Raw genomic sequence first — 13102 nt, 5'->3', positions numbered from 1 at the left:
AGGCTGGGAAGGTGTCTTGCAAAAGCCTAAGGAACGCTTTGGTGAGGAAAAGGGACCATTGGGACGACGCCTATTCTGTTCCATGTACATATATTTGGTTCTAAATACACTCAGTGAAGGAAAATCTTATTGTTTCGAAAGAAAAATTGGAAAATGCCAAAGGACAAGATGAAGAAAACAATCCCACATTATCTCATCACGCTAAGATAACATCGTGCTACTCAGCGTGCACGTCACGTGTATCATAACGTCACACACACAGTTTTATCACTGGCTTCATCACTCAGAAATACCTCTCAGTACCTACTCATCACAAGTCAATTTTAAGTGGCCGAAGCGTGTTAACTTTCATGGATATGCCATAAGTTACTAAACACATCCGTTGTTGGGCATTCAGGTTATTTCCTTTCACTATTATAAATACTTAATTTACTTAATTTATTTTCTTTTTTTAATCCTCACCTGAGGATATTTTTCCATTGATTTTTAGAGAGAGTATCAGAGAGAGGGAAAGACAGAGAGAAATATCGATGTGAGAAAAACGTATTGATTTGTTGCCTCCTACACAAGCCCGTACCATGACCCGGGCGGGGAGGAGCCTGCAACAGAGGTATGTGCCCTTGACCGGAATCGAACTCGGGACCCCCTCAGGCCCATGCTCTATCCACTGAGCCAAACCAGCGAGGGCTTATTTTCTTTTTTAAAAATCAGGGTTCTAGAAAATACCATGTTCTTGTCCTTTCGTCTCCCTTTTGCACGAGTGTGTGAGTCACAGTCTTGCGGGGCGGGAAGGGGGCGGGATAGTATGCAGTTTGTCCTGTACATGGATTTGTTGTGACTCCATCTACCGACATCATGTTTCTCTTTGTGGCGATGACCGCTTGTTTTCCACACTGTTCTGTGGTTCTAAAAACAAGCTTTACGCAGCTCCTCTTGCTGCTCACGCACGCTGCCCTGCCTTCCTGCCTTCCAGCGGAGGCTGGTCTCCAAGCGCACGGCATCGTAAACAAAGTTCTCCGAACACCTACCGATTGACAATGTGGTGTATTTTTATTTGAAATGACTGGTCACTGGCTCCTCCGAAACACGTTGTAACCTTGACCTTTACATTCGCCATTGTTTTACGGTTCTTTTAAATGCCAGGCAGTATAACAAAAAGGTGACTTCTTCCTTGACGTTACTTCTGAATAGTATGCAGTATAATGGAAAGTAATAAATGAACGGCCATGGATATATCGCGTCTGCATTGAAATGCATTGAAGAGCGGGTTTAAACCATGGGCTTCTGATGCTGCTCTCTGACAGTTTGATCGTGGGATGGGAGAAGTTTTCAAAGGGAATTGTCATGTGGCCTTAGAGAAATCCCGAGCGATTTCAGGTTTCTAAATCTAGCCTTGCATCTTGGTCAAGTTTCTGTTTAGTGCATCATGAAGACGATGATTAGAATCTTATTTAGCTAAGAACGCGCAGGGAAGCACACGTTGGCCATTCTTGGCTGGGTGGCCTCTGAAAGTGGGAGCCAGAGAAGGGCCCAAGGTGGGATGGGGTGTGGAGATGGCAGCCATTGTCCCAAAGAGCCATGGGAGGTGGCTTGGTGACAGAAGGTAGGAGAGCTGGGGCAGTGGGGTTCAAATGTCCAAGCTGCTAAGAGTCTGACTTGAGCCAAACAAACCAGAAAAGCTAGTATTCCTGCTGGGGTCTCAGGCTGTATGTCTATGCACGATCATCAGTTTTCTTTTCTTTCTTTAATCGTCACCTGAGGACATGTTTTTACTGATTTTTAGAGAGAGGAAAGGAGAGAAAGATGGGGAGAGAGAGGAGGAGAGAGAAAGAAAAAGGGAGAGAAGGTAGGAGGGGGAGACAGACAGAGAGAGAAAGAGAGAGAGATCGGTTGCCTCCTGAATACACCCTGACCAGAGATCAAACCCAAAACCTAGGCCTGTGCTGTGACCGGGAATCAAACCCACAACCTTTTGCTGTACGATGACACTCCAGCCAACTGAGCCACAGGCCAGGGCCAGTCTTCCTTTGATGCTCCCCGTTATTTAGTTGCGCCAGACTTGAAATGGAGCCTGTGCCAGGGAGTAGTTTAAAAAGGGGCACCGAGGACCCGTTAGAATTAAACTATGTAACGGAATGACAGCAAGTTACACACACCTGCCATTGAGCCCATCAATGTTCACTCCTGCTTGGTACCAGATACTGTCTTTGGAATTCAGTAATGAACGTGATACAAGTTTCCTGCTCTCAGGAGAGGCTGTGCTGCTCAGCTTCTGCGTGCAGTGGCCCCGAGTGAAGGAAGCTTGGGTTTCTCACAGCTACAGGTTTCAAACAGCAAGATGCTAACAGTGGGGAAATGGAAGTGGGTCTGGGGTGAAGGGCTGTCAGCACAGGCGGATGAGCAGGGAGATGAGGGAGTTGGTCATGGGCGGAGACTGGCAGGTGGACGGCTGCACCGGTGTGGGGTCTGGGGGGCAACCACAGTTGTGCAGGCCTCGACAGGGGTAGCTGGCTTTGATGGGCTGCTCTGAAGGCTTGAGGCCTGATCCTGTGTTCCCAAGGTCCCTGAGGTGATGCTTTCCTGACAGTGAGACCCTCGCAGGATTGGGCAGTTCACCCAGCCCTGGACTAAGGCTACTCAAAGGGAAGCCAGCTGACTGGGCCAAGAGATAAGTACAAGCATCGAGAGCACGTCCTTAGAAATTTCTATAGCAACTTGACTTTGCAGCCACCTCCAAGTGCTTGAGCAGCAGACCGGTTTGTTTGAACAGGATGTAGACCCACGTGGGTTTTGTGGGACTTACTCATGTGAGTACGTGCACATCTGGCTGGAGCTGGGAGCTAGTCCTGTGCAGGGGGCCACGTGTCTTCCCCTAATGAATAGAAACAAAACAAAACACCGGACAAAACAACCTGCTCCTTCACAGCTGTAGTTTGAGGTGCTGACGCTCAATTGGTTGGAGTGTCATTCCAGACAGCAAACGGTTGTGGGTTTGATTCTGGGCCACAGCACGTGACTAGGTTGCGGGTTTGAGTCTTGGTTAGGGTGTGCTCAGGAGGCAAGCGATCAATGTTTCTCTCTCACATCGAGCGTGGAGGTAATGGGAGTGAGGCTGTGGGCCCCAAGGTCAAGGACTTAAATAAATCTACAACCACTTATCGCACCCCATTTTCAGTTCAGTCTTCGTCAATGTACAGACTCACCTTCCCCTCTTCCCTTTCCTCCTTGTCATCAGCATGTGCTCTTTTTTCATAAACATTATTTTTCTATGCACATCATATACAATTCCACACGTATGTTCTACACACATTACACACAATGCATACATGCAGCATTTTAAATAAGGTTAAAGTATTTCATTGTGTTTATATGTCACAGGTTCTTAGCTCCTCTGCTTGAGGCCATGGCTAACTTGTCCTGTTTTAAATAGTACATCCGTGAATATTTTTAAACAAAAGGTTTTTTTCTATTTCTTTTGGGTCCCTGGGGTCTGTCCCCAAAGGTGAAGTACTGTGTCAAGGGTCACAATGTTATTGCTCTGTAGAAAGACAGAATCGATTTCTATTGTCGGAGTCGGTACACAGACTTTTCTGTGGCTCCAGGCTGTGCGATTATAATACTTTTTTTTGTTAGTTTAGTAGGCTTATACTAGTACACTCGCCTGGAAGTTGTTTTAATGTGCTTACTTCAGGAGGTGGTGAGGATGTGATGATTTGAATATAATATTACCTCACCTGTAAAATTAAACAATCTTAAAAAAAAACTCTTACCAAGTTGAACCTGGATGTTGACATCTTGTAATTTTATCAGTTTTACATAGTTTGCATGTAAGCTTTTCTTCATCGTCCTACAGCTTTACCTATGCTGTTATTGTTGGTTTTCTATTTGTTTCATTATATTTTGTGGTGTAAAACTTGTTGTTAGTGTTTATATATCTGTACTCAGCTATGCCATCTCTTTCGCAATTCTATATTTTTTTGGTTAGAAGTTATTGTCCCCTTTACAAGTGGGGTGAATATGCTATTCTGCTCTTTCCTAGTTTTTAAAATGTGACCTCTTGGATCTAGCGGAACCTTATTAGAGTGCTTGGTGTAAGATGTGGCTCTAGATTAAATTCTGAAGTGTAAATGTAACAGTAACTTTGATTAGTGATTTCCCCCTCATTCTTTGGGTTTGACATATTAAGAGCTTTTGCCATATGAAATGAATATATTTTTGGAATCTCCATTGTTATGCTACTATTTATTTCAAAAGTTAACCCAAGATATAGAAATGTCATTTGTAATCTATTTAATGAAGCACTCTACCACCATGACTTGAAAAAAGTATATCATTTTGATTTCTTTCCTCTTATTCTTTGAGTTGTATTTCACTGTCAGTACAGTTCCCTAAACCTGCCTGATTAAAAAAATTGTTTAATTTCTATTTTCTTCTGAAGACATATTGCACGAACTCTTAAGACAAAGGACATTGGACATTAAGAAAGAGGTTCACCCTGGTCTTTACTGTCTAGTGCAGTTACTGATCTTCTTGCGTGTACTCTGCTGGCCTCATTACAAAAGCCACGATGGGAGCCTATTCCCTCAGCTTTAGCACAGCGCCTGTGCAGAAGGCCCTGCCCGATTGCTTGCTGCACTTTTGGCCCCATGAAGGCAAGTGCTTTATGGTGCTTTCTTGAAGCAGTGATTTTCGTGGGGTGTGGCTGGTTCATGAGAGGATGGGGTTGAGGGTTCGAAAACCTCAAGAGTCAATCAGCTTATCTCTGATCCCAGGCTACAAACTGTGCTCTGTGCTTTGGTCACAAAGGAATTGGGAGAGATTTGTCAGCAGACTTGTCCTCAATAGTGAAAGAAACTCTACACGGCATGGAGTGTTGACTGTGGATGTGAAATAAAGTGTCTTTATGGGATTAATATTTAGACATTAGTAAGGCGAGAGGGAAGAAAGTGCACATCATTAGACTGTACACTTTGTTCTGTGTGGGGTAACTTTGAAAGTCTTGTCTGTCTCAGTGTGTCCTGAATTTTTAGAATTACTGGCAAGTTCCCTGGGTGGTGCCTCCATCTCAGAGCTGCTAGCAGAGGGGCATACGCTGCCTCAGATGTCAGGCCGTGTGTGATGGAAGATGCCTGTGTGAGTTGGTCATAGAATCCTTCCCTACGTGGGGCCATTCGTCTCTGAGCGCCATAGCATATTTCTCTTTGATTATGGACTCTGTGACAATATCAAGTGACTCCAGAAACTGAGAATGAATATTTGGTATATTACATTTTTATCAAATTCCCTAATAAGTCAAAAACGCTTGGCAATGAAATTAGCAAAGACTTTCTGATTATTTTATGGACCATAAACTCTTGCATTATGTAGCTAGTCTACACTTAAACCTTTTTTTTTTCTTCTGTTTAGTAACTTTTTTGGTTCTCCCGCTAGTTGCCTAATGTATTTTTCTGACAGATTAATATTTGTTACCACTAGCCTGGGTGGCGGTCAGATTCACTTTTTTCTTCCATCTGCTTGCTTCCCCCTTATAAAATAATTGAGATAATAGGAGATGCATGTAGCACACAGGACTTTTAGCTTACAATGAATAATAACCAACATTTATGTAATGTACTACAGCGCGGAATGTGTTTCATCTTCTTTGACCTTCATGAAACCCTTTGAGGTGGGGATTATTGGTACTGAGGTAGATACTGAAGCTCAGAGCCTGTATAACCACCTGCCTTAGTTTTTCCCAGTGTATCTTCTGGTTTTCCTTCTTTAGAACAGAATTACATTTTATTGAAAGAGAATGGAAGTTTTTTTTTTTTTTTAAAAAAACCCACAATATGTGTTGCTCCATGTAATAGAATTAATGAATAACTAACCATTATGATGATGTAATATATTTTCTTAAGAGTTATGACTATGCAAAAGAATATGTTTATTATTTTAAAAAATCTTTTGGAAGTATTTACCTAACTTATTGATCAAATGAATGTAATATGAAGAATTTTTCTAATTTTATTCAAATGATCTCATTTAAGGGACAAGTGTGTCCAGAAGCACAAGCTACAAAATTCTGAGTTTTTTGGCTATTTTATAGTCAAGTTTTAAAAATTTCATTTGAAAGTATTTGTTGCCAGAATATAAAATTGAAATTGATTTTTGTCTATTAAACTATCATATTATTATCTTGCTAAATTCATGTAGTTTTACTAGTTGTTATTTTTAGTTGTGTGTATATTTGTTAGGATTTTCCATATAGACTATAATGTCCTCTTTATGCCTTTTTCCTCCTTGACTTTTGCAACGTATATGCTACAGTAATAGGCACCTGTTTGAACCAGTGCTGTTATAATGTTCCCATTGTGTCAAGACTTTATAAGACTTTATGTCTGGCTTATAAATAAACCATAGATTCTATGTTGGAGGATTTTTAAATAACCAATCTTGAGCTATTAGAACTTTGAAAATGATTTTTCATATATTGGTAATGAGCATCAGTGCATGTTTTGACATTATAAAGGGGGGGGGGGGGAATAAATGGTGATGACAGGAGACTTGACTTGGGGTGGTGAACCCACAATATAATATACAGGTAATGTGTTATAGAATTGTACATCTGAAACCTATATTTTATTAACCAATATCACCCCAAAAATTCAATATCAATTTTAAAAAATGCAATGTAAGGAATTTTGATAGATGTTCGTTGGCAATTCTGACAGGCATTTAAGTATTTTGTTTTATTTGCAGGCCTGTGACTAACAGGATCTTAATAAGAATCCACTCCCATTGAGGCAGTATGGCTAATTTTAGATGCTAAGTTTACAGAGAAGCATGTTAAGCAGATTGAGAGAAAAGGGGAGATGAGACTGGGATAGAAACTCAAGTATCTAAAATGCGAACAATATTTTTGACTATTCATTGTAGCAGTATGTCTATAATGAAATAATATTTGAAATATTGCATAGAGAGATAAAAAGAGAAAAAGATTCAGATTTAACTCTGACATTCCCAAGTTGTGTGAACATGGGCAAGCGACTTATCCTTAGTTTTTTAAAAAATTTTAAAGTGGAAATAATAATAAGCAGCTTGCAGTATTGTTTGGATTAGACATAATATATGTAAAGCACCTGGCACATACTAGGCATGCAATAACATGTAGTTATGATTATTATAGAACTCCATCCTCTAGCATTTACCTTTTAAATTATTTTTAAATTATTTTTTATGTATTAAATTATTTTAACTGATCAATGGATACCTTCAAAAATCATATCTTCAAAGACTAATATCTTGGCTCAGTGGATAGAGCACAGGCCTGTGGACTGAAGGGTCCCAGGTTCGATTCCAGTCAAGGGCACACACCTCAGTTGCAGGCTGGATCCCCAGCCCTGGTCAGGGCTCCTGTGGGAGGCAACCAATCGATGTTTCTCTCTCTGTCTCTCCCTCTCCTTTCCACTCTCTCTAAAAATTAATGAAAATATACCCTAGGGCCGTGGTCGGCAAACTGCGACTCGAGAGCCACATGCGGCTCTTTGGCCCCTTCAATGTGGCCACGAAGTTTCAATCGCACTGTTCGTGCGCGCCCGCACGTGGTATTTTGTGGAAGAGCCACAGTCAAGGAGCCCCCGTTTGCCGACCACTGCCCTAGGGTGAGGATTAACAACAACCAAAAAAAAAAAGAAAGAACAGTATCTTTGAAGATCCTGCTGAAAGGAAACTGCATGTTCCTGGAGATTGCGTAGCCTGATAAATCACTGCAGCGGTGGTAGTTGGATCGCTTGCCAATTTCCTTCTGTCTCTCATTGTCATTCACCCTAGTTTGGAGAGTCAGACAAACACGTTTCCTTCCCTGGGCCTCTGAGGATCTCACGCTATGAGACTATGCTCAGTTGTCCCGGAGCACTGGAACCCGGGCTGGGGCGGCGCGGCCACCGTGGTGGCTGTGGAGCCACTGAGGCCACCGCAATGACTGACAGCCAGGTGGCCCTGCCGGCTTTGTCTTCATCATTCGCCCTGCTTCCCCGTCCCGTACTCTGTATGTGGACTGCTCGGTGAGGCGTTCTTGGCTAATGTTGTAACCTGTCTCTTTCTTCTAGAATTCTGAAGGTGGACTCTATGTTTGCATGAATACGTTTTTGGCCTTTGGAAGGGAACACGTTGAAAGACATTTTCGAAAAACTGGACAGAGTGTATACATGCACCTGAAAAGACACGTGCGAGAGGTGAGAGAACTGCCGTGGTATCTTTCTTGTGATGTTGTCTTGGTGCAGTGATGGCGAACCTCTGACACGTGTGTCAGAGATGACACGCAAACTCATTTTTTTGGTTGATTTTTCTTTGTTAAATGGCATTTAAATATATAAAATAAATATCAAAAATGTAAGTCTTTGTTTTACTATGGTTGCAAATATCAAAAAATTTCTATATGTGACACGGCACCAGAGTTAAGTTAGGGTTTTTCAAAATGCTGACACGCCGAGCTCAAAAGGTTCGCCATCACTGGCTTAGTGTGTGAATCACGTGGAGACTTTACTGTGCCCACCTAACTTCTGATTCTCCTCGATGATGGGAAACAACAACAGGACTGTCTGTAGAAAGTCTTAGATTCCCCCCAAATCTTACCTTACCCAGTTTTATTTCTTTCTTCCTCTGAACCTCTGCTTGGAGTTAAGAAGATATGGGTTGAAAAAAAATACAGAAAATAATAGTAGAAACACTCATGGATCCAAAAATCAGAAATAAAAAATATTTGGATATTTTTGCTTCAGATTCATTTTTTTCCCTTTTGTTTCCCCTCACTCCCTAGAAGTAACCATAGCTGTGAATTTGTTGTTCCTCACTCCTACGCATGTCACTATTTATTATAGGCGTTCATCTTCTATATGTGGGATGACTGTGTGTTTTAAAAATGTAGATAAATACTATCATACTGTTGCCTATGATTCTGTGTAAAGCTTTCCCTTTCAACATTGTTTTTGAAATCTGTTCATGTTGTGATGCATTTGGTTGTACTTAATTCATTTTACTAGTTGGTATTCTAGCTCGTCATTTATTATTCTACTAGAGGCCTGATGCATGAAATTCGTGCAAGGGGCTTGCTCCTCATAGCCCCGACTGCCTTGGCCCTCGAAGCCCTGGCTTCTATTAGCAATGCAACAATTACTATTTTTAACCTTTTCTCCTGGGAGTACATGTGCAAGATTTTTTAAGGCAATCTATGTGGAAGTGATAATGCTGGCTTGTGGCTGTGCTTCTCCTTGCTTTTACTAGATATTTACAGGTTCTTCCTCAGATTGGTTGTACCAATTTATGCTCCTGCCTTAAGTGAACTCCTGGCTTTCCATAGCCTCACGCTTGGTCAGACTTTTCCTTTTTTTTTTAATATATTTTATTGATTTTTTACAGAGAGGAAGGGAGAGAGACAGAGAGCTAGAAACATCGATGAGAGGGAAACATCGACCAGCTGCCTCCTGCACATCTCCTACTGGGGATGTGCCTGCAACCCAGGTACATGCCCTTGATTGGAATCGAACCTGGGACCCTACTGAGCCAAACCGGTTTCGGCCAGACTTTTCCTTTTGTTAATCTTATGGTTGCGAAGTAACATCTAAATATTTGGCATTTCCTTCTGTGAGAGATGAAGATCTTTCTATGTTTATTAGCCATTCTGGTTTTCTCTTCTCTGAGTTGCCTGTTTATATTTTTGATCAGTTTCTCTATGGGCTTACCCTTTTTCTTAAAAGTTTTATTTAGCTTTTTTTTTTTTCACATTCTAGATATAAAAACTTTTTGCTTTGTTGTTTTTTAAAATATATTTTTATTAATTTCAGAGAGGAGGGGAGAGGGAGAGAGAAACAGAAACGCCAATGATGAGAGAGAATCATTGATCAGCTGCCTCCTGCACACCCCACACTGGGGACCGAGCCCACAGCCTGGGCATGTACCTCAACTGGGAATCAAACCTCAACCTCCTGGTTCATAGCTCGATGCTCAGCCACTGAGCCATGCCAGCTGAGCAATTTTTTGCTTTGTTTATGAATTATTTTATAGAATAGAAGTTTTGAAATTTGATGTACTAAACATTTCTTACAAATTGTGCTTTTTGTATTGTGTCCAAGAAATTGTTTTCCGACTCAAGGTCATACAGATATTTGTTTAAATACTTTTTTATTTTTTTAAAATATATTTTATTGATTTTTTACAGAGAGGAAGGGAGAGGGGTAGAGAGTTAGAAACATCGATGAGAGAGAAACATTGATCAGCTGCCTCCTGCACACCCCCTACTGGAGATGTGCCTGCAACCAAGGTGCATGCCCTTGACCGGAATCGAACCTGGGACCATTCAGTCAGCAGGCTGATGCTCTATCCACTGAGCCAAACCGGTCAGGGCTACTTTTACTTTTGTAGAAGTGTGTGTGTACTTTAACGTTTTAGGTCTTTAATCCACCTGTAAGTTATTTTTATATTTCTGTGAAGTGTGGGGATCTCCATGTTATTCTCCATGTTGATAACCGGCTGTCCCACTATTCCGGGAGTTGTGCAGCCTTTCCCAGTGATTTTCAGAGCCATCGTTTTTATATTTTAACTCGCCATTACCACTCGGGCCTGTTTGGGGGCTCAGGTCTTTCCTGCTGATCTTATTTTTCTATCTCTGCGTTGGTGCGACAAGCCTGATACCTGGTAATGCAGGCACTGTTCCCATGTAAATTTCCCCCAGAACTTTCCTGGGTTTTGACACTGATTTTTCTTTGTGGATTTTGGAGTCAGTTCATCTCGTTTAAAAAATCCTGTTGAGATTTTGATCAGGATCACAGCCAGTAAGTAGATTAAGCTATAATCCACGTCATTGTGTTAGCTTTGTGAGGGCAGGTATTTTTGTCTGTTTTGTTCACTTCTGTGTCCTCAGCTCTAGGTGCTTCATAAATATTTATTGAATGACTATTCAACATGGCACACCTTTCTATTTATTCAGGGCTCCTTTATGTCCTTCAACAATATTTGGGAATTTTCAGTAAAGGAGTCACATTTAGTTAGCTTTTTAAAAGGGTCTCTGTAATTTTTGTAACTATTGTAACTGCTTTTATTTTTTATGCATTTTAATGTGATCGGTGGTGTTTGGGGATGTTATTAATGTTCAAATGTTGATTTTACATTTAGCAGCATTTGTTCAACTTTCACTTTAGCCCTAATAGTTTGTAGACTATCTTGGATCTTCTAACTCATCAGTGCTGAGTTGAAGTTCATGTAATCTCTCCCCCTAGCCTACTTCACATGTCCTCTGTTTATTTTGGACAGTGAGGAGAGATCCCAAAATTAGACAGTGGGGACAGAAGGGGGAAGAGGAGGAAGAAAGGCCAGGAGGTCAGATAAGCCATAAACTCAATGATAATGTTGGCCTAATGTTGTATGATTTACATTTACTACTCCTGTTAGTCGGGACATAGCAGTTCTTGTGAAGTCTGCTTTGTTCCACATATTTCTTAGTATAAAGCAGTGGTTCTCAACCTTCCTAATGCTGCGACCCTTTAATACAGTCGTGGTGATCCCCAACCATAAAATTATTTTCATTGCTACTTCATAACTGTAATTTTGCTACTGTTATGAATTGTAATGTAAATATCTGATATGCAGGATGTATTTTCAGGGGTCGCAACCCACAGGTTGAGAACCACTGAATGGATTTTACAAAACGGGGGTTAGGGGGCAGCGTGCAAATGAAACAGGCCCAGAGACTTGAAGTAACTTGCTCACAGCTGAAGAGGCAGTGGCAGTTTTGCAGGATGCTGGGAATCTTGTACAGTTAGCTCTGCCTCCGAAATGTTAGGTTAGAAAGTTTACTCTGACCACGACCCTCTCTTGGCTTAGCCCTTCTACTCATTTATTCCGATGTGGCTCTGATGTTCTCCCACTGGCAGCTCCAGGCCTGTGATGTGCCCAGGCAGCCCCCTCCCTGCTTGGGGAGCCTGTGTATCAGGATCCCTGGCTTTAAACATTCTCTTATCCCTGATATCCTCCACTGACCCTCACCCCTGAGTCTGGCCTCCCTAACTGTCCTCCAGAACTCCTACCAGTCGTGGCCTTGGCATCATCCTCTGCTTTCATGCACACACCGCTGGGAGCCCGCACTGCAAGGGGTCTGGACCCTGTCCTGTTCCTGGCCTCCCCCTCTGCTGGGCCCATCACTGCCCAGCAAACCTAGTCTGTACCCTCTCCCACTCCAGACTCCAGATGCTTTCCTCGCTCCCGATTTTCGGAAACGGATTTGGCTTGTACTTTACTGAGAAAACAGGGGCCCCGTGGACAGGGACTCCTCAAGCTTCTTTCTTGCCCCCTGGGAACTCATCTGCATCCAGTCCCTCCATCTCAGCAGAGAGCTGTGTTCTCTCTGTCCTCCTGGTCCTCTTTCCTCCAACCTGGGAAACTGCTCCTTCATTCCCTCCACTCCTTCTGACGCCCCCAACCACTCCCTCTTCTGGCTGTTTATTCTCCCAGCTTAAAAACGAACACACCACACCTTAGCCGGGTGGCTCAGTTGGTTGGAGTGTGGTCCCATACACCAGAAGGCTGCGGGTTCAATTCCTGATTAGGGTACACACCTGCTTCGGATTCATTCCCTGGTGGGGGCTCATATGAGAAGTAACTGATTGATGTTTCTCTCTCTCCTTCCCTTCCTCTCTCTCTAAAATAATCAGAAAAAATAAAAAAAACATATCTCTGGTGACGATTAAAAAAAAAGAGAACACACCACAAGATTGTCCCTCTAATGTGTCCTCCTTTAGTCATCCCATCCTTTAATTAACGCTTCTTTAAAAACTGTTCTATGCTCATCATCTCTACCACACCTCCCTCTAAGTTCAACGTTGCAGTCTGATCTCCTGTTAACCCATTACAACAGCGACGTTGTCAGTGACCTCTTCGGTGTCACTCTTGGTGGACACATTTTAGCCCTGATTTTATGTGACATTTTGAGTATTTGAACTTGTTTTTTTTTTTGCAGCTGCTCCTCCTTCCTTTCTTAGGCACCATTCTTCCCTGGCTGTCCTCCTGCCTTTCAGATTGCCCTGCCTCACTCTTTCACTAGCATCGCTTTCTTCATTTGCCCCTTAGTCAT

General features: G+C 42.1%; 1 protein-coding gene and 1 non-coding gene across 2 annotated transcripts in view; one reads left to right on the top strand and one right to left on the bottom strand.

The window, feature by feature from the left end:
• The window catches only part of USP13 (ubiquitin specific peptidase 13), a 116698-nt gene that overhangs the window by 16188 nt on the left and 87408 nt on the right, over positions 1-13102 (top strand). The window contains exon 2 of the mRNA XM_070406758.1: positions 8088-8213. Within this exon, the coding sequence (XP_070262859.1) occupies positions 8088-8213 (126 nt within the window). The remainder of the gene's footprint in view (positions 1-8087; positions 8214-13102) is intronic.
• Positions 4439-4614, bottom strand: LOC139004778 (small nucleolar RNA SNORA81). The gene has a single exon (XR_011470591.1). It is a non-coding gene; the product is annotated as a small nucleolar RNA SNORA81 (small nucleolar RNA).

This window comes from Myotis yumanensis, unplaced genomic scaffold, assembly GCF_028538775.1.
Source record: "Myotis yumanensis isolate MYYU_CA2020_CCGP unplaced genomic scaffold, mMyoYum1.0.hap1 SCAF_2, whole genome shotgun sequence".
NCBI lineage: Eukaryota > Metazoa > Chordata > Mammalia > Chiroptera > Vespertilionidae > Myotis > Myotis yumanensis.
This window is presented reverse-complemented; position numbering and strand designations above follow the sequence as displayed.